Consider the following 22,334-nt stretch of genomic DNA (forward strand, 5'->3'; position numbering starts at 1 on the left):
GTTAGGTAAATTGGTAATCAAATTAGTCAATTAATTAGATAGTTAATTTCGCATTAGTTGATAGGCCTAATCACTTAAGCTAATCAATTGAGTCCATTAATTTGTTGGGTTAATCTAATCACTTGATTGACTTATTTAGGTGCGTTGATCTAGCTTGTTGATTGAGCTAGTCCCTTCAATCAAATAGCTTATTGAGGGCAATTGGACAGTTGAGGAAAGCTAATTGGATCATAGAGACCAAACTAAAAAGGCTAGGGTACTTTCAATCATTTATGCTTAAGCAATCAACTAGAGGATACTTTTTTTTCTGCAAATCTGTTATGTCGTAACCAACTTAATTATATATGTCCCAGGGACACTAGAGGTTCCATGAGAATATTTTTTAAAACTCCTCTCAATACGAACAACAATACTCATTGCACTAGCCGATCGATCACCAAGATCTTCCCCTCTAGCACTATTCAAACTGAGTTGTGGATTGATTATGAAAGATTTGGTAGGTGACATAGAAGAAGAGAATCGCATATAAAGGTACTTAAAAGATCAATAGAGGATGATTTTATTGTTGTAGTCTTCAAGGGAGAACTACCCTCCTCTATATCAATGTAAAGGAGACAAAGTAGGTGCCTTTTGTTTTTTGCAAGATGCTCCAATTCAGGCCTTTCTTAAAATTTGTCCAACCACCTTTGCCACCACACTTTAACTATATATCTATCAATTGGGATTTTTCAACAAAGTTGTTTAATTTGATGGAAGTGCTTTCACAGAAGTCCAGGCTTGACTTACTCAACCCTCTAGAATTGCTTTCAAATGGCATGGCATGGCATGGCGTGGCATGGTTGATAGCCTCCACTGAATCGTTCAAAGATATCGTCCGTCCATGGACTCTTCTAACAATCCTTCAATTCTGACAAAGAGGTTTCGTCGACTTGCTTCCTCTCCCAAGATGAGGCCTAGAGATTACTTAACCACGTACGACTTGGTTGAAAGAAACCGACCTATGGGATTCAACTTGCAAGAGGACTTTGACTAATTCAAGTCTAGCTAGGAAATTGTTTAATCAAATAAAGTAGTAGTAGTAGTAGTAGGTCATGTTGTCAACGAAGGCCATCTAGAACAATATAATTCATTGCAGTGCAATTGGAACGACTTGCTACGTTGAATTGATATATAGTTTATATATATAAAATTTCATCGTTACGATCGATATGCCGTACGTTGACAAATTTTTGACATCCATGGCAGTGTTCTTCCATTTTGCTATAGGGAATATGAAAGTCAAGTTGAAGTACTGTCGTCGATTTTCATTTCCACGCGCGTTTTAGAAATTTATTTCCAAAAAATATTATTATTTTTTATTGTTAATAAAAAAAATCTTTGTATTAGATTATATTAGAGCGCAGAACAATCCTTAAAAGAGATATCTTTGTAGAAGCTTCCAAATAAATGTTTAAAAAATCAGTATCATTATAATTTTGATCAACTATATGACATTTCAAATTTAGAAGTATTCAGTGAGTGAGATTGATATTCTACGTGTAGTTTACGCTTGTTAGATTTCTTTCTTGTGTTCCACCTCGCGGTTTGTTTATTTTCAAAACTTTGAATTAGTTTTCGGGGTGGTCAAAATTGCAACGATATAATTGATGATTGATAGATATATTGTTTATTACAGTATATATGTATGTATATATAAGAGGCCACGTGTATATTTGAAAAAGGGTTAGAAATCGATTATAAACTCTGCAAATAGAGTCACAAATTAAGTCAACGGATATAACCACCAGACTTTCCAACCTCATCAAATTAAAATAATATTGAATGGAATTAAAGATCAAATTGAATCATTGCACTGTTCAATTGAATCGACAATTTCTACCTTGTTGAAAATTCAAGCTGAGTAGCTGACACATATCAAATCGACATGCATGAATTGATAACTAGAAAAGTACTCTTCTTATAATTGAGCTAAGCATGAATTTCCAAATCGAACCACGTTAAATCTTCAAAATTATTGAGATTGCTAAATATTTTAGAAAATATCTGAATAAAATTTCAAAACTTTGAAAAACATAAAAGAATAATTCGAAATTTTTAATAATCTTATACATATATATAAAAAAAACTCAAAGAATTAGAAAAAAACTACAAAATAAAAAAGGAATTTCTAAAATTCTAAGAAATTCAAAATAGTGGTTTTCATATCTCCAAATCATTTAATGATATGTTTCCCCCAAATTTTATTGATGCATTCAGCATCATCAAAATTAGATAATGCTTCAAATATTGTTATTGAGTCATGGTTATTAATATTTTTAATGATGCTTCAAATATTGCAAGCACAATATTTTTGGGCCGATTTTGCGATGGAAAATTTTTTTGTTACTAATTTTGCGATGAAAATTTTTATTGCTAATTATATTATTGATTAGCGATGATTTTTTTTATTGCTAATTTTGTTATAGATTTGCAATGAATTTTTTCATCACTATATAAATCTTTATTTATTTTTTAGTGATCTCGTAACCAAAGGATCGAACTACTCTCTTTGGTTGGGACAGAATTGATATTCTTAAGGCATCTATACTTTAAGTATCATCCTCACAATCGAAAGATTGAGTTCCTCTCCCTAGTCGAGACAAGATTGGTGTTCTACGACCCTTAAAACTTCACTGTCCTTACTATCCTTGGCTGAGGTGGAATTGATATTCTTTAAGACATCTTTATAAATCGTCTCAATGACCGATGGATTGAGTTCCTCTTCTCGATCGAAGTGGGGATTGGTGTTTTTAAGCCCTTAAACTTCACCTCCACGAAGGTAAGCAAAAGAAGGGTTTTTCTTCTCTCACACGAGGGTTATTCTTTTTCTTCTTTTTCTTTGAGCTCTTTTGCTCTCTCTCGCATGCCGGCAAGCTTCACATATCAATCCAATTTGACCATTGGAGGGGTTACGTTGGCAATATCAACCCCCAGCTAACGTGCTTGAACTTGTAAGACTCCAAGGGTAGATCCACCGGAGGACAGACGTTGTCGCAACTCCAAAGGAGGAAAAAGAAGAAAAAAGAAGAGTCGTCCAACTATAACCCATAGTCAATATGAAAATATATTATATATATTTTTAACTACCTTTACACAAATAAGAACGAACATGATTAACAACTTAAAATAGATAATAGTTTATAGTATTTATAAATATATATTATTGTGAGAAACTTAACCACACCCTGAACCTCAAATGAAAAACATCCAGTCATGTGTGCATGTTTAATTTTACTAACTTACCAATTAGTCAATTAACCATTTAACTGTATTTTATCTGATAAATTAAAACTAAACACAATTATATAATTGTAGTATTCAAAAAAATATGAAGATATCTGAGTAAGTTTACTCAGAAGCTAAGTTTATGTTTAATTTTTTTTTATAGAATTGATCATGTTTTACTTTTATTGTCTTTAATTTCACCCAATCAATATAATCAATTGTACTAGAATGGTACTTTTAACTCAGTTTCAGATTAATGCATATCTTAAACAACAACAAAAAATACATATTATAAACATTTATAATATTTTTTCCTATTGTGTATCACTACGATCTACTGGCTGTAGCATTGTTAGAAGAAGAGATGCTTGTGCCTTAGCATATGCTTCAAGTTTGTTGTTGGTTGGAGCTTCTGTCAATTCATCCATTCAACTAAATCCTTTTTTTTCGTCTCTCATTGGCACCAAGAGCTATATGACTTAGTGAAGCCTTTCTCTTATTCTGAAATCATAGATGCATTATTTAGCATGTCTAAGTCTCAAATCACCTGTGCCAGATGAATTTAATTCAGAGTTTCTGAAGGCTTCTTGGTACATTATCGAATCTGATACTCTTCTATTATTTTAGCAGTTCTGTAAAGGCGAATCGCAGCTGAGAGAATCAACCACGCTCACTCACAATTATTATCCAGAGAAAGGCGGAGGGATTTAAGAAAATTGCGTGATCAAGCTCCTAGCCGAGGTCTTAGCAAGAAGACTGCAGGGGGTTTGGACAACTTGATTTCCAGCTTTCAGCTTGCTTTTAGAAAAGGTAGAATCACAACAGATTGCTTTTTCTCAGCCACTGAAGTTTGAATCAGTGTCCCATGAAGAAAAAGGACGTGACTATGACAAAAATTTATTTTGAAAAGGATTTGATGAATGTCCTAAAGTTAACTAGAAGCTACTGATTACCAGTGCCAATGTAAGTATTTTACTCAATGGAATGACTGGTTTAATCCCCTTGGGGTAAAACAAAGAAGGGGAAAGAGAGGAGTTTAAGTGAGTAGGCTTGCAGATGATAATCCTATATTCCTACAGTATGTTGATTATACCATCATTTTTGTTAGTATCTAAGCAAGTAGTAGCTGCTTACAGTGATTGTTGCATGCTTTTCATGTTTCAATGGTCTTACCATCAATTTTATACTCCAGATCATCTGTCAGATACTCAGGGGCTGATCAACCCAAAGGCTATTTGTTCTACCTAAATGGCTCATCAAGGACATTGCTAAAATTAGGAGGAGGTTCTTGTGGAGTAGAGTTCATGACAATGCAAAATCCAAAGGAGTTATAGTTAATTGGCAGTGAGTGCCAAACCTATAAGGACCTCTGTGGCTTAGGAATTAAAGACCTAGAATTCTATATATAATAAATCACTCTTATGCAAGTGTTGATCTCTATGCAAATAATAATCTAAGGGTAAATCCCTCTCAATTTCACCAAGCTGCTCTCTGAAACTGTGCCCAAATTGTTACATCTTTTGCTCGGATAAGAACTTACTCGACTAGTTTGAGCTATGCACTTATTGGCGAGCTAAGAGACGAGACCCTGTTGGACCAATTCCGACAGAAAATCCTCCAACAAGATAGGTGATGACAAACTCACATGATTATGGTGTGATAAATGGAATATAAATATGCTCTTATGTAATTAGCTAACAACATCGTTTAGGATATGTGCCAACAAGAGCATAACCTTGAATTTGAATTATAAAAAGTAAATGAGACCTCAATCTTATAGATTCAGATGTGACTTCCTATCTGTAGAAGCTCTATATGCTCTTACCATATCTTACTCTCCTAAGTATCTGATTGTTTAATTTTAGTGTAGCCTTGACTTATAATTCTCGTATTTCCAGGTGCACCTCACCAGAGGAAAATTCAGATCACCACATGCATGGTTGGCTAATATGGAAGAATAGACTTAACACCAAAGATCAAGGGTGATGCCTCTATCATCATTGAGTTGTGATATCTGCAGTAGTTCAGTCAGAAACTCAGGATCATCTATTTACAAATTGCAGAATTGCTAAGAAGGGGCAGAGAACTATTAGCAGTCTTTTACTCCGAGCTTCAATGCTCCGAAGCTTAATTCCTCAGTTAAAAGTCTCCATTTTTCAGCTCTATTTTTCAGTTATGATTTGATCATTATGGATTACCTTTGAGGAAAATTGCCATAACATTGCAAGATGCTCTAACAAGCTGTGTTTCAAAGCTCCTTTGTTTTTCTTTGTAAAGATTATTGAGCAACTTATGGAGGACTTGCAGTAATGACATTAATGCTTGATAAGATTGTTCAGCTGTCACTAATCCTACGATCTGTGTATGGAATTTTATTCTTAAGCATCTCTACATAGCCACTGGCTTAACAAAACTCTCTGGCTTCTTTCTACTCTATTTCATTTCTGCATTATAGAAAATGGTTCAGCCATTAAATGAGTTGTTGATGATTGAACTTTCAGAACCCCACAAGCATGTTTCTAGTGGCTTGGCTGGTATCGCACAATCATGCCAAAGGCAAATGATGTCTCTCTCTCTCTCTTCACTCAGGAATCTTGTCCGCTCTTCTGTTCCACAGCCACACAATTGAAACATGGCATGTTTGTTTAATTTCATCGTGCAGAAAAAAAACAGAGAAAGAAAGGGCAATGATTACTCATCGAGTCCTTATCTGAATCCTTCCACGTATATGATCTGAAGTACGTACAATAATTGAGACTCTGGACCATCTCATTTTTACCATGGTAAATATATATGTTAATTATATTCCTACTTTTGTTTGCAGGAGATCCCACTAATTAATTTCCTTAATTACTCGTTTAATTATTGTTTTTAACGTTTTAAAAGAGTAGATGATATGATATTAAGAAAGGCAAATGCTCGTTCGTTATCTATTGCTAGCAAAGTTAGACGACGATTGATGGTTACAAGTACAATGATATTGGGCTCTGATCATGCCAAATTCCTCCTCCATTAATACAATCAACCTCATGATTTAGACCGCATTATTTGATCTTGCACCAAAATGATATATATCATTCCTTTTGTGAGTCGACAGTTGAGGTTGCATTGCATGGTTGTTGGCCCGATTGTCCAATTAATTGAGGGCATTAAATCTTAATTTATTTAGAATTTATTTTTGCAACATGTGGACATTGATTCGTCTTATTTTTATATCATATATTTTATACTTATCTTGATGATCATATATCCATGTCGAATTATATTAAATTCTTTTTTAACGTATTTATACTGTTTAAAAAAAAAGGAGATAAAAATTTCACCACATACTTTATCATAGATATTTCATTTACATTGTGAAAGCATTAGATTTGGATATAGAAGTGCGAACTAACAAAAATGATATATAACAAAGCTAAGGTTGCCAAATCTTAGAGTATTTATTACATTAAGATGTCATTATATTGCAGGTGGAGTAGAGTCACATAATTATTCAGAGGTTAATTTGATTGAAGGTGCAATTTATCTTTTAGCTGTTAAGAATATTAGATTAGTATACTTTCTTTGTATACAGACTCTTCCATTGTCAGTTAACAAGAGATGTGAGATCGATGATGAAGCTTAAAGAGGTTGATATGGGTGTATTTGTTTAATTCTTTTATACAAACTCTTCCAAGTTAACAAGAGATATGAGATCGCTTAAAGAGCTAATAAGTCATTAGAAGAGAGACTGCATGCCATTAGAGCAATGATTTCAGCAGCATAAATTTAGATTTGAGTAAGGGTAGGAAAGGAAGAGATAGATCTCTAATGCATCGACAATTAAATTTAGTTTACATGGACAAGCTGGCACAACAAATCCTAAAATATGAGGAAGAATTTAATTTCTTCACTAAGAAGATAAGATTTAGATGGGGGTACCAGTAGATTTTATGGTAGATAAATCCATGTTTTTATATAATAGAAAAGTCAATATGATCATTCGGAGACATCTCCACATGAGATGATTAATACATGTACAGCTACCTCATTGGTTGCATAATGTATCTCATTATCATTATACTAGAAAGGTAAAAGATATGGTAAGTAGGATATTGTTTGAGTTGATCGAGTTGGTTCGAGTTCAATGAGTTAATGGGCTAGCGAGGATACTTAGATCGATCGAATTTGACAAACTAATCATATTAGTCAGTTAATCGAGGCTAGCAAGATAAAAGATCAATTGGTCGAACTAGATAACCCATTAAGTGTTAGGATAGGATGATTAGTTAGGCCAAAAGGACTTATTAGATCGTACTAATAGGTTGATTGAGTCGATCAACCAATAGAACCAAACAAGCACACAAACGCATGAATGAATTGATCAAGAGTCATCATTTCAAATAAATAAGTAGATTAGTACATTGGACATAGATTGACGAAAGAATTATTTGAATTAAATGGAAAATGAATAATGTTATATATTATTTATACTATTTTCCTTCTAATTTTGCACACCGAACGCAATCTAACTAGATACGCCATTTCTTTCTCTGCCCACATTTCTGGAAATGTGGGCAGCGAAACCAATTGATTCCCACTGAAGCTGCGGGGCTTCCCAGTGCAGCCGCCTCTGCTCTTCTCTGTCGATCGTCTCGCTGAGCACCCACCGGTCCATCATTGCCACAAGCTTTGCCGTTAACTCCAAGACTGGCCTTCTCCACCTGACACGCCCACTACTGTCCACTCCATTGACGCAGTCAGAGCTCAAGCACTGCGCCAATAAACAAGTCATTGTGAGAAAATAATGTATAAGAAATTCTATGATGCTGGTCTTCATGTGCCCACTCACAGATCACACCTGTCCCCGTGTCGTTGCTAATCTCTAGGGTTGTTGGGAATTATAAAAATCTACTTCGATGAGAAAGCGGAAAACCCCGCCCTTGATCTGGTTCTGTTCTGGGACTCATTTCAGAGTGACTAGATTTCGCACCTAAAAGTGGGGGGAAAAAAAGACTTTTTTGTCTTAGATTTCAGCAGCAGATGCGTGGATCAGAAGACATTAAGTAGATTCTCGGGTTCCTTTTGCTGATGCCCATTTGATCTGTGAGGTTCGCCTGTTTCGGCTCGATCTTGACTTGGAGGAGATGGTCCTGCAGCTGGAAAACTTCAGTTTGGATACTTCCTCGCCGTCCGTGGTCTACATGGACGTCAACGTTGTGCCTGAGCACGACGACGAAGCATTATTGGCTTCCACGACCTCCGCCCTGCAAGGCAATGCTACTTTTTTAAATTTATTTTTGTTTTTAATGGTGCATTCCTCGGCTTGGAGTAGTTAAGTTTTTGTTTTTTTCCTATTGTTGCAGCTGAGGTGAAGGAGTTGTTAGCGAAGCAGAGGTTTCTTGATGCTAAGCGTCGAGAGGCGCTGAATAGAATCTTAGATATCAAAGGTGAGTTTTTTTGGTGAAAAAGAGACCCTGCTATCGCCATTAATGACTCTTTTTTTTGCTTTGCAGGAAGCATCAGAGTCTTCTGCAGGGTGAAGCTCAGGGATGAGAAGAAGGCATTGCCCATCTCCATTGAAGCAGACAAGATCTCTGTTAGACCACTTGGAACCTGCAAAGACTGCATTGTGGATCGTGTCTTCCCTCCGGAGTCAACGCAAGGTGATTAAATTGTTCTTGCTCTTGGGTGAGATTTAATCACGGAGATCATCGAGCTAACCCTAATCTTTTGAACCCTAGATGATGTGTTCCAAGAAGTGCGCCCAATCCTCAGATCCGCGCTGGATGGCCACAATGTTTGCGTCTTGGCATATGGCCAAACTGGAACTGGGAAAACTCACACCATGGTAGATTGATCTTATTTCAATAAAAGAAAGAAAAAAAAAGTAGAGATCTTTGTGCAGTGAAGCTAATTGTTGGAAGAGAGAGATTTGTAGGAAGGAAGAAATGGGCAACAAGGAATCGTTCCTCGAGCAATCGAAGAGCTCTTTCACCAGATTTCTCAAGACAAATCTGCAAAGTTCAGACTGTCCATGAGTATGCTGGAGGTTTACATGGGAAGTCTCAGAGACCTGTTTGTTCATAGACCTTATTCTTCAGCTAGATCAACATATTTGATCCCTAAAAGGTGATAATTCACTTCAATCTAGAACTATTTCTGTTCGAGTCTTCAGTCTTCAATTTGGTATTACAATGACCACAGATGCTTTGAAAGAATTAATAATGACTAAATCTTCAAACACCCTTAATAGAACCATGTTCAGTCATTCTCTTTGTGGTATGGCCATTCTTTGTTTCACACATTGCTTGTTAAATTTCACCAGTAACCTCAGCATCCTCAGCAGTGCCAATGGCACCATTGAGATTGAAGGACTCATGGATGTGCCAATGAGCGACGCAAAACAGGCCCACCGATGGTATGCAAGAGGAAAACACGCCCGCTCGACATCCTGGACAAATGTTAATGATGCCTCAAGCCGATCTCATTGGTCTGTCACTTGGCATGTACATGTTAACCAATTTCTAATGCTTACTTTGGTTAGTAATTATGTCATTTCTCTTAGCTTTGTATGTGTAGCTTGACTAGAATTACCATCTGCCGGTCGAGTAATGACACCGGGAAAGCTGCTGTTGAACAAGTAAGCAAGCTTTGGCTGGTGGATCTCGGTGGAAGTGAGCGTTTGCTGAAAACAGGAGCCAAAGGACAAACACTTGATGAAGGGCGTTCTATCAATTTATCTTTATCAGCCCTTGGTGATGTTATTGCTGCACTAAGAATGAAGCGCAATCACATTCCTTATAGGTACGCATGCATTCAATGAACTAGTTGAACTTTTGATTTTGTCTCATATCTGACCACCTTTGTTTCACCATGTTAGATTTCATGATACCTGATTGGATTTTGTTTTCCCCTCACATACTTGCAGGAACAGTAAGCTCACTCAGATTCTGAGTGACTCATTAGGTAAGTGAATTTGTTTATGAAATTGGGTTGCATAACTTGGGATTAACATTCAAGGCTTTGGGTTTAACAGGTGACGGTTCCAAGGCTTTGATGATAGTACATATCAGTGCCAGTGAGGAAGATATAGGAGAGACTATTTGCTCTCTTACATTTGCCAAAAGAGTTAGAGCAGTAGATTCCAGTAGAGAGCTTTCAGAGGTAACTGTCTCCTGCATCAATAAATCCATTCCACATTTTGATGCAAGGAATTAGTCTAGAAATTAATTTATAGAGTTTTTATGATTATGAAACTCTACATAATCATGGTGCAACTCAGGAATCCAAGAAGAGAAAGGAGCAGTGCATCAACGAGCTCGAGCAGCAGATACAAGAAGCCGAGGACGAGCTCAAGAAGGTGAGAAGCCAAATTGAGAAGACCGAGAGCTTGATCAGAGAAAAAACCAAGCTCCACCAAGTTCCTTCTGACATGAACAATGGATCACCGAGGAGCACTCTAATTCTCGAAGTCGAAGAAGAGAAGCCAATCCAAAGATCGCAAACTCGAGCTGCTCCTGGCTTCATGTCCTCCACCGAGTGCAGCAGGCAGAGGCAGAAGCTAGCAGTGTCGACGACCAAATGGAGGTCGATGAGTGCATCAACCAGGAAGCCACCAGATTTCCTGGGACCGCAAACTCTGAGCTTCTCCTCGTTGCCAAAGAAGAGAAACATGGCATGTAAACCTAGTGATCACTTGAACATGAGCCAAAACAGCATTGATTCCAGAGGATCAACATCGTCAAGAGCCAAGAAGGTTTCTAATTCTAATCCTAATTTGATGGTCGCGTTGCATAAGCACAGGAGAAGGATGTCTGCTCTGCTCTAGCAAAGCAAATTTGTTGGAGAGCGAGCATTCTTTGTACAGAACTGACATATTGGGATTTGAGTTCATTTTTCCTTTCAACGCTCTCTCTCTCTCTCTCTCTCTCTCTGAGGGAAGGCATTGACAATTACTGGTTGGTTTTTTGTTTGTTCTTTGTAGTTCTGAAAACTAATACCTTGGTGGTGTTTTGAGTTTGAATGATTGCCATATGTATGGGTGCCAATGGGCTTATTGCTTGGTGCTAGCTAGCATTTGGTCGTCCTCATGAGCTCGAATGAGGAGGATGACCCTCTAGATCTTCTCTAATGGCACAGATTAAAGTGGTTAATCTTTTCAAGCAATGTTAGTACTTGAATAATCTTATCAAGCAATGCCCTAATTGTACTAGTCCTCCCTAAGTAACTTATAATCTTTTCAGAAAACAAAGAAGCTGGCTAGGGCATCTTGCAATGCTATCACAAATTAAGCAAAGTGTGCCAGTGCTGAAATACACCTTATCTATCCACTTAATAATTTTTCAAACATCAATTCATTTCTATGTTAGCATAATGCCCAAAATCATAATTGGCACAGCTGAAAATATTGGAGATGTTTACCTGAGGAAACCTTTGATCGTTGAAACCTGTTTAGTAGTAAATTTAAAATACATGATCATGGGTTTTGATTGCATGCACTATTCCACAAATCACATGCAATTCAATGACGATGAAGGTATACATCCCTTTCATCAATAATCGATCTTTGGTGTTAATCTCATCCTTCCATGTTCACCATGCGATCTGAATTCTCCTCTGACATAATGAAGACCATATATCAATGGAGAGGTGCATCAGAGATACTAGAATTATTATAAGACCAGGCTACATTGAAATAATCATTTGAACTCAATCTTCAACTAAACTTATTAGATATTAAAGAATCGCCGCCCCCTCTCTCTTTATTTTTAGAGATAATTAAAGTTTTATTAGAATACGTCAATTAGAATTTTTTATTGAATAAACTAAAATGTTGCTTTAATTATTTTTTTAGGGGTTAGATTAAGTCATATTATATATGCTACTGTAGAATGAGTTATGTTTTCAATCTATAAAAAGGACCATTGAGTGTTTTGTTTGAGTGTAATAAGAGTTCTGAGTGATTAAGAGTATGAGAGAAGAATTTTGTACCAATATACTATTTATCATTTAATCACTACATGCATTAAAATGCTATGGATAAATTATAAGTTTTACTCAATAGCCTTTGTTTACCTCAGCAGATTGGGAAGGATAGGGAAGGAGAGAAAAAACACTAATGCAACCATTTGACCGACCAAACGAATCTTGAAATACTACTAGTTGTACATAACATTCAATGGAAAGAAACTCGTTGTCCAAGATCAATTTTGAATCTCTATGATGATGAGGACTATATCGTACTACTATCCATGACAATGTGAGTCAAGATTGTGGAGACTGAAAGAGATTAAATCAGAAGGTTAACTTTAAGCACACTGAAAAGAAAAAAGAAAAAAAATATAAAAGGACCACTCTAACTTTATTTGTAGAATCAGGTAAGATCTACTGATTTAGCACTGAACTAGTTGGCTGTGGATGTGGTGAGCTAAGCAACATCCAATGGTAATATATTATGGTCATATAAAATTAACTTAAGCCTTAAAAAACAAAAAAACATCGTCTCTGGAGACCTACAACATACGTAAGTCTTGTTACAACTTACAAGTCACAATCCCACAATTTAACGATAACAAAAGCTGCAAGTGTTGGTAATTCTTTAGGAGATTGCTGCATGCCATAATAATCTCATACCAAGCTCCATTTGATCTTGAATCAGCCTGTCCTCCGTTTGATCAAGTTATAGCACATACTTAATGAATGCTGATCGACCAAAGGTAGAAACAATAGTACTTGAATACCTAGTGATGACACCTTAAACAGTCCAAACACATTGCGGGGTGTCAGTTCTTGGACCAGCAATAGTGCGGTAGATGTAGAGCTTCTCGACTGGGCAATTATCAGGCTGTGCCGCCAGCGGTCCTCTCCCACTCTCATTGATGACCTCCACATTTAGACGCGGCATTGCCCGGGCCAGCTGTCTGCATGCCCCCAATGTCACAGAGCATGATGACATCCAAAGGGATCGCATTGTCTCCAGTTTAGATGCATTCTGAAGCAATGGCTTATCACCAAATGGGCAGTCCCTGATCTCCAGCTTCCTCAAGTTCTTGCAACCAGAGAGAATGTAATGTAGACCCATATCTCCATCACCGGCAAAAGCTATTGAAAGCATCTCAAGATAATTTGCTGAGGCCCCAATGGATTTAAACACGAGGTCAGTGAGAAGACCAGATAAGGAGAGTCGACGGAGATCCTTGCAGGATTCTACAATTGCACTGAAGCCAGTATCTAGGGGCTCCTGAGTGACATAATCACGGGTATGAGGCTCAATGATGCACAAACGAAAGCATGTAAGATTAGGGCGATTCTTTGCAACAGTAAGGAGGGCTGCATTTGTCATCTGCCTACAAAAATATAGAACAGAGTGGAGCATCGGGCAACCAGCAGAGACAGCAACAAGACCATGTTCAGTAAGAGAGACAGGCTCTGCTGCATCATACGGATCGGAAGGGAACACCCGCAATTCTTGAAGGAGCTTGCATGATGATGCCACAGCAACAAGGCCACTGTCTTCAATTAAATCCATAACCTATAAGTTTCATGTCAGTAAGCAAATTAATGACCACGTGGAATTTTATATGGCCAAAGAGAGTCAACCTAAACTATGGCAAGCTATCAAAATTTCACCTTTATGAAATCTACCAGTGCAATTCGATTTCTTTCATAGTACAATAAAATCATTGCATTGTTTTTATTAGTAGTTGTTAGATGAGATGAAAAAGATGTGGAGAAAGGAAAGAGGAAACATGCAAGCAAATGGGCCATGGAATCAAGCTAGAGAAGCTGTGCCTTGCTATCAACTTGTTAATGGAACATACACAAGAATCATGCAGTTTCTCTTAACAGTCAGAAAATGAAGGGTTGAAAATGAAAAATAAAAAAGCAGACATACCAATAATCGTCGTAGATTTTTGCACCGGCTGATTATCTTTACAAGCTCTGGGTTCTGAACGGTAGCATAATTCAAGTTAAGTGATGTAAGACCTTCACAAATTGAGTAGACTGCTGGAAGATAAGTTAATCCAGGTTCCCAGAAACCAGAAAGGCTTCTCAAATTTTTACAGCCTACAATTGCTGACTCAAGCCTAGAGAAAAGCTGTGGATTATGACGTGCAGAAAACTTGCCAGTTCCAAGATCCATTAGCTGAGGAGCTCTCTGTAAGAGTCCAACAAGCCTTTCTAGAGGCACAGAATGGTTGAGTCTGAGGGTCATGATATTTGAACATCTACTAATGAGGCGTTCAAGAATAGAGGCATTCACCTCGCCTTCTAAGCAGGCAATATCCAAGGCTACTAAAGAAGTAAATGGCTCTGGAAAATGGCTGATCCAGTTCAGACAAGTTTCTTCCACTTCACTTTCACGTAGGTTTAACTCCCTAAGATGCCTGGCATCATAAAAAAAATACAGAAAAAAAAGAAATCCAAAATATTAATTTCATTTGCCATGAAGGTATCACTATCAATATAGTTTTAAAAAATAAGAAAATGTAAAATGTGTAGTTCATTGTTCTTTTGGAAACAAGTTTCCAATAATCTGAGTTTCATTTGTTATGTTAGAGGATGAAAATACAATGTTCTACTTGTCCTTCTTAAATATCAAATATAAGGTGGTTACCAAGTAACATTCATCTGAACATGTACAGTAGAGTTGGATGTCATTCTAAGAAGCAAGTATGATTTACGACCTATGTGTATACATGCCTGCATATGTGCACTCATACAGCTACCTCTTTTAACTCAAGGATGGAACATTAGAACATTTCCACTCTCCTCTATTGTTGGTTGCAGAAGTACTGACTGTTGTTCTCAACAAATCTGGGCATATCCTACATAATTGTAGTACTAGTTCCCCCTGTGAAACTCTTATTATATATGTGTGAGTGGGGCTCTTCTCCCCATTGTTATTTCTCATCTTTCAGTTGTTAATTGAAATTTGCTGCTTCCAAGTCTAACCATGTTTACTTGGTGGGGCCAAGTATCTTGCAGCTACTAAAATTTTTACTTGATTACTGTGAACTACAACAAGCTTGTTCATAGTTAACTAACTCCTCTCTCAATTACATGAAAGTAAACTAAAAACACATTCTATCTTTTTGTGGAGACATACATGCTAAATAATAAGAGTAATCCTGTTATGGATGGTGTACCTATCAACTTTGGTTTAAATTTGTCCATCCCAACAATCTCGATATCCAAAAACTTAGAAAGGGTATCAACAGAAAAAATAAAAATGTTCCCCGCAGAGCAAAACACTATGTAGAAGAAAGCAATAAAAATAATTTTCACTTTTGTGAATATTAGAAATACTACCACCTAACTGATTCCAAGTCAATCTCCCTGTTCAAGATCAGAATCTGTCTTATTGCCGAGTTTCAATCTCCAATGTACAATATGTAAAGTTTTTATTTGCTTTTTCTAAATTCTGATACTGGAAGGAGAAAACAAATAATTGTGACCTTGGAAATATAAGTTTCTTAAATCTCTTCCTTATTGTCCCTTGCAGAGAAGCCCTTTAAAAGATATAAACTAAGATTTACCTATCATTCACTCTCTAGTATGATAGATCTGAAGAGCCTCCCAGAGTTCAATCTTTCAAGGAGAAGAACGCTTTCCATCAGCATGTCAGACGCAGATTTATGAGAACATTTATCGATTATATGATCTAGATTCTGTTAATCAAGCTGTTTGTTTATTGAGTCATCAAAAAACAAAAAACAATAGAAGATTCTACACGCATAAATCACTAAATCAGAAAGAGAACCGTATCTTTAAATATCCAATAAACCGATCAGGAAAAAAGGGCTCACGCCCACACTCAGTTTCGCTTGCTTGTGGAAACAAAATTATAAGCTTCAAACCAAATGTATGGCAACATATTTATAAAGAAACTAGCAGAATGGTTGTCAGCAGCATTTTTACCGCCAGATCCAAACACAAAAAATGGATTTTCCAGGTCAGAATGCCAAGTCCCATCACAAATCTGCATCAAGAGTTAGAAGAAAGGAGAGACAAACCCTACCTACAGTTGGCGGCGATCGCAGCAAGTCCAGAGGTGCTGAACCCGTCGCAGGAAACGAGAGACAGCACCTTGAAGTTCTTGAAAGACCTGGCAATGAGATCCAAGCAGTCATCAGAGACAACCATCCTCTTGAACCGGAGTTCCTCTAGGTTCGGCCATCCCTCAGCCATTGCCTCCACCCACGCTTCTGCTCCGCCGCCCCAGTCGCTGGGCACTAGGTTGAAGTCAGCGAAGTGGGGCTTCCCCTTGATCACGGCCGCTCTCACCTCCGGGAACAGCCGCACTGCCACCGTCGGTGCCACCGAGTAACAGTTCCCGACGAAGACCCTCTTCCGCGACCGCCGCTCGATCCGGTTCCAGTTGCGGCAGACGAGCGCTGCAGCGTTGCGGTCGCCGTCCGACGTCAGGAACGAGAACACGTGCTCCCACACCTCGTCGGGGAACATAGCCGCCCACCTAAAGCGCCCCACCATCCCGGCTGCTTCCGCCGTCGGTATTAGGGTTCCAGGCCGGGGAACGGCAATGCGAGGACGATGTCCGAGGAAAGACTTTTCATGAGAGAGAGAGAGAGAGAGGAGAGAAATGAGGGGATGACGATGGTCTCTTCTCTTCTTTAGCTTCGAAGCGAGCTCGGACCACGAGATGGACGGTCCCCATGCCCAACTGCTGTCAGAACAGGGATCTGAGCCGTCCGATGCGTTCGTGTGGGACGCGTACTTATCCGCTTGGCGACGGCGAGGCGACACAAACAGGAAACACTCGAGGGGAAACGTTGATGGCCGCTTCAATTCCGCGATTCCCCCAGCAGTCCGGGAAACCATGACACAAGCTGGGAATCGGGGGCCCGGTCGGCGTGGAAACAGAGGGAGCGCGGAATCGATAAGCAGAGAAGGAGCGTACGGTGGATGTGAGAGCCTGGTGGGGCCTCGAACTCCGTGCCATGATTGGACGGTTCAGATGAGTGCAGTGATTGGTGGGTATATGTGAGGTGGGCCTTCTCTGACGTGATGTGAGGAGGAATCTTTTTCTTTTTGAACCCACCACCACCGCCATCACCATGAGAGAGAGGAGTGGTCCACCCACTGGTCCCCTGGGCAAGATAGAGAGTGACATTTTTATTTTTTCTTAAAAAAATAAAATATTTTTATTAAAATAATAATTATTTTACATAAAAGAAAGCGATGGGTTTATTTATTTTATTATTAGTTTTTGGCTATTTCTACTTTGATTTTCCAGTTTGTTGTCATATTGTTGGAATTTACACTTTCTTATCGATTGATTTACTCTTAATTTTTTTTAAAGAAAAGAAACTAAAAGTAAAAAAAAGGAAAATTATGTAATTATTATCTAAGTTTAGTTTAAATTTCTTACATTTTAATTTTGATCTTAAGTAATTTTTATTTGAGTGAAGAGAAAATTGTAAATCTCTATATATTTATTATTTACTTGTTAGTAAAAATAAAATTTATTTATCTAATTAAATTTAATCAGAAATATTATATTCATATATTTTCTACATTTATTATAAATTTATTAACATTTCAGTTTTATTTTTATAAAAAAATTTAGTTATTAAAATGATGTTTATTTTGTTGTGATTTCTGGACAAATCTGTCCTTACAATTAATTAAGTGGAATGGAACAGAGAATCTTAAATTATGAAGTCAAAGTTAGTGTCTACATTTGAAACGATGACATTTTTATTTGCAATATCTATTATATTAAAAAAAAACAAGACTGAAAAGAAAGAATCTTTAAATTAAAAGTCAAAATTAGTGTTTGCAACACTGCAAAAAAAAATTTATAGATTAACGATTAAATTTTCTGTTACTAATTGATCATTAAAAAAATATAATGATTAATTGACGAATGAATTGGTTAGTTGCTATGAGTTATCGATCGAAATTTATAATTCGACCGCTAATTTAATAATCTAAACAAAATCAATCATTAAACTTTAATGACAATTAAATTTAACGATCGAATTTAAGTTTTATTGTTAATTTAACGATAGAATTTATATTTCGATTACTAAATTATGAATGAAATTTGAATTCAATCGTTAGTTAACTAACAACTAAATTTTAAATTTGATGATTAAATTAATTATAGAATTTAAATTCGGTAAATTAACCATCAAAATTTATATTTGATTTCTAAATTACTGACAAATTAAATTATATATATCCATCGTTATTTATTTATTCTGTCAATCTAATACACTTTAATTTCTATTTAAACCGGTACAAATTATAGATCAATTTCAAATCATACTACCAATATTTATCTAAAAATATTCATATTCCTAAAATACAAAATATAATCGTATTACACAAATATTAATATGTTCTGAAATATAAAATATAATCACATTACACTATATGGTACATGCATATCAAAATATCTAAAATATAATCTTAACTGGTCGTGTCTCATGTGAATCAAAAAGTAGAGATAAATTAATTAAGGAAAAAAAGAAAAGATTAACTTAGATAAAATCTCATTATAAAATTGACTATCTCTAATATCGTCATTCTCCCCCTTCAACTCTTTAACTTTTTATCATTTTTTTCTGGTTTCAAATTGACATGTCCCTATACATTGGTAGTAGAGTATGCTTTTCTTTCTCTAGGTGTGTATAAATTTTTATATAGTTTTTAATAGTATGAATTTCATATTGCATTAAAGTATATCTCATGATTAAACTTCCACGTATATCTTTTCTACCATATTATCGATAAAAAATAATATAATAATTATTATAAAATATTAATAATATTAAATTTTTTTATCAAAAATTCAGTGTATTAGAATGCTTTAGTCTCATCATCCACGTGCTCCCTTGTATGTCCAGAAATGAATTGGTATTTTTTGAATTTTGAAATTATATTTGTCATACCTTGTGACTATTTGGAATAAAGTTGTATACAAAATTCTTCAATATTTTAAATAATAAAAAAAACTATCACACTAAATTAATAATAACATTATTTTAAAATATAATGAAAAATTTATTTATTATTGATAACTTGCTCAACTAGTTCTATAAAATCACATTATAACAAATACAAATTATTTATGCATTTAGTAAGTTTATTATCATCGTCCTAAAACATAAGCTTAATAAATTATTAAAACATAATTAATGATATATATCTATATATATATTTAAATCAAGTACATGTAAAATGGATAGGAACTTCAATTAAAATTGAAATTTTATTATCTCTAAGGATAACTTCTTTTTTAAAGAAAAAAAAAATCAATCTCTAGCAACGCTCGCTTATCGAAAGATTTTCAATATTTGATACTGCAATTTGTTGGGGTGTTAGTTTCCTAAGTGTTAGTTTCCTAAGTGTTAGTTTTAAAAATCAACATCATAATGTTAATTTGTTGTGATACTAATTTTGAAAATCAACATCATGATAGTGTCGATTTGCTCAAAACCAACACTATAGCACATGTTGTGGTTCTGATTTTTTAATTTCTATATTTTTTTTTGATGTAACGAATAATGTGCCCTTACAATTAATTAACTCACAAGGAATAGAGAATCTTAAATTATGAAGTCAAAGTTAGTGTCAACATTTGTAACAATGACATTTTATTTGCAATATCTATTATATAAAAAATTTTAAAAAAAAACACCACTGAAAGAAAAGAGAATCTTAAATTATTAAGTCAAAATTAGTGTCAACATTTGCAACAGAGACATTTTATTTATAAAAAATAAAAATCACATATGATAAAATTTAAAAGATTAAATCTACACATAAAAAATGTAAATATGAAACCTTTTATTGGTCTAATTCTAAGTAATTACCTTAAAAATTCAATTGTTTGTAAGCCAAACCTCTATTTTATCAAAATCTTTTTTTATTGGTTTAATTTTAATGATAATTATTATGTATTATTAATTCATATATTAACCCATCAAATAGAGATTTAATCCTTCAATCGAGTCAAATAAATTAGCCTATAGAGCAAATATTGGTCGATTCGATCGAGTTAGTAAACTAGCTAGATGAGTCAAATAGACCAATCAGGTTAGCTAATTAGGTTGGATAAATTAGTCAAGAAAAAAAAAGTTTAGATATTATATTTGAATTTGATATCAGAGAGCTTGGAGGTTTGGAACCATTAACCATGACTTAAAATCTTGATTTGAAATTCTTTCGATATTATTTGAATTAGGATTTGATTTAAATCGGAAAATATAAATTTTAAAACTATCAAATGAATGGACTTTAATATGATTGAAGAGAGCTCTAAAATAAAAATATTTATATAATTTTGAGCTAATTGATTGACTTGGCCAGATGTGGAAATTTTAATCTCAAATCTAAAATAAAAAATTTATTTAAATGTGTTCTATTTAAGATTAATGTAGAAATTTAAGGCAACCTGTAAATATTTTTATGAAATTAATATTTTTTAAAAAAAATCTTTATTAAATGTTTATGGATTATTTTAAAATTTAGCACCATTGGAATTTAATTCATTCATTAGTAAAAATCAATCATATATATGTTGTGGTAAATTGTTCAAATTATCTATATAGGATATGAACTAGTCAATCTTTTTTGAAATTCATAATAATTTCCTCTTTTATCTGAATTTGTCATAATAGATTGAAAGATTATTGTGCAACTGTTATTCCAAATATGTGGAATATGTTTGTGAGAAACTCGTACACATATAAATTTCTTTTATGGTCTACAATTAAAGTTATACGATCTATCTACTTCTGAAAGGTGTATTACCCAATCAACCATCAAAAAATCTAGAGAATATAATCTTCTAATTGACACACATAGTGGACCATGCATATGAAAAAAGAGGTGTAGTTCAACATCTTCTTTTGTCTTGTCTCCACACATGATGCAGTAGTCATTGGTGGAAGCTGCATGCATTCTTCTCTCTCTTTTACAATTGATTTTTCCTTGATAATTAGCTAATTAAATATCTTACTTTTGATCCAAGAGTGCAAGCATAAGATCAAACATATATTCCATCAAATATCTTCATCTTATATATATAGATTTAACTGTGAAACACTCGCAATGGTCGATCCAAGCTCCTAGTAGTGCATCTTAGTTAAGACTCGAACCTTAAATGCTTGATTATCTATAGGAAGGCATGACTGCTGCACTGTAGCCCTGCAGAAACTTTCGCAAGAGTATGACTATTTTATAATACCATGTATATTTATTTGAAAAATAATTACTTAGTTTTTCAATAGCATAAACCATCATAGAAAATATTAATAATTTTTTATTTGAATAAATTATATACCACAACAAAAACCTATCTCTAATGCATATAACCATCGCAAAAGACCTATCTACGATGATTCGATGATATCTTTGTGACAATTATGTCATTGCAAATATTGGTTGCAATAATTCATGCATTGCCACCACATCTTTATCTTTTTGTTATTTGCAAGGTCCAAGTTGATTTGTTTTTAGAGTCACAAACTTATTTATAATTTCTGCCAAAATTAAAAATCTATAAAAGTTGATTTAGAAAATAGTTTTAGAGCACAAGTTGATTTACAAATTTAAGAGACACAAATTGATTTGCAAATCAACTTATTGAATAACAATGATAATAGAAAATTAGCAAACAATAGACTAAAAAAAACGAGGATTATATAAAAACTATAAAGGTATATTGAAAGAAAAAGATATATAGCAAATTATGAGAAGTAAAACAATTAATTTATCAAAAAAAAATCTTCGAAATTCTTCTGGTGGACGATTAATTCGTGGTCACAGTCTCAATGAACTCTTGTGTAGATTGTGTATACAGCTAGCAGTAATTAAATTCCATTACAATCTTTAACAACAACAACAAAAGACAAAAACAATTCTTTTACAGTGAGTTGGAGGAAAGGGCCAGCAAGAGGAAAGACAAGGGGAGGGGACCTGTTGAGCTCCTACCTTGTGGCCGTGGCCACACATGTCAATTACTTGTTATCTTACTCATATTGCCATTGCAGATGGTCTCTTCTTCTTATCCAGACATGCACTTGAGTTTTCTGTTTTCTATTCTCAGGAGAATT

The 22,334-nt window shown here is 35.1% G+C and overlaps 2 protein-coding genes across 2 annotated transcripts; one reads left to right on the forward strand and one right to left on the reverse strand.

Moving 5' to 3' along the window:
* The first annotated feature begins 8,237 nt into the window (after positions 1 to 8,237).
* Positions 8,238 to 11,247, forward strand: LOC141820226 (kinesin-like protein KIN-14O). The gene is made up of 10 exons (XM_074707512.1): positions 8,238 to 8,517; positions 8,610 to 8,693; positions 8,760 to 8,909; positions 8,988 to 9,094; positions 9,185 to 9,375; positions 9,572 to 9,736; positions 9,826 to 10,050; positions 10,175 to 10,212; positions 10,283 to 10,410; positions 10,529 to 11,247. Exons 1-10 carry the CDS (start codon positions 8,391 to 8,393, stop codon positions 11,072 to 11,074), a joined length of 1,761 nt encoding a protein of 586 aa, XP_074563613.1. The 5' UTR covers positions 8,238 to 8,390; the 3' UTR covers positions 11,075 to 11,247.
* A 1,427-nt stretch (positions 11,248 to 12,674) lies between these two features.
* Positions 12,675 to 16,934, reverse strand: LOC141820213 (transport inhibitor response 1-like protein Os05g0150500). The gene is made up of 3 exons (XM_074707499.1): positions 16,268 to 16,934; positions 14,141 to 14,633; positions 12,675 to 13,777 (listed from the first exon to the last, which is right to left on the reverse strand). The coding sequence occupies exons 1-3, from the start codon at positions 16,738 to 16,740 to the stop codon at positions 13,001 to 13,003; spliced, it is 1,743 nt and encodes a 580-aa protein (XP_074563600.1). The 5' UTR covers positions 16,741 to 16,934; the 3' UTR covers positions 12,675 to 13,000.
* Between the last annotated feature and the right edge of the window lie 5,400 nt (positions 16,935 to 22,334).

Source organism: Curcuma longa, unplaced genomic scaffold (assembly GCF_044706935.1).
Source record: "Curcuma longa cultivar G26 ecotype Majalengka, Jawa Barat unplaced genomic scaffold, ITB_CL_G26_1.1 utg2798_np1212_758248_RagTag, whole genome shotgun sequence".
Classification (NCBI taxonomy): Eukaryota; Viridiplantae; Streptophyta; class Magnoliopsida; order Zingiberales; family Zingiberaceae; genus Curcuma; species Curcuma longa.

Excerpts from the sequence above, each read along its gene's own strand:
- LOC141820226 (XM_074707512.1), top strand. The coding sequence starts at position 8,391 with ATGGTCCTGCAGCTGGAAAACTTCAGTTTGGATACTTCCTCGCCGTCC. Across the intron at positions 9,737-9,825 it reads GCCTCAAGCCGATCTCATTG|CTTGACTAGAATTACCATCT; the intron begins GTCTGTCACTTG and ends TTGTATGTGTAG. Across the intron at positions 10,051-10,174 it reads CGCAATCACATTCCTTATAG|GAACAGTAAGCTCACTCAGA; the intron begins GTACGCATGCAT and ends ACATACTTGCAG.
- LOC141820213 (XM_074707499.1), bottom strand. The coding sequence starts at position 16,740 with ATGGTGGGGCGCTTTAGGTGGGCGGCTATGTTCCCCGACGAGGTGTGG. Across the intron at positions 14,634-16,267 it reads GCGATCGCCGCCAACTGTAG|GCATCTTAGGGAGTTAAACC; the intron begins GTAGGGTTTGTC and ends TTATGATGCCAG. Across the intron at positions 13,778-14,140 it reads AAAATCTACGACGATTATTG|GTTATGGATTTAATTGAAGA; the intron begins GTATGTCTGCTT and ends TGAAACTTATAG.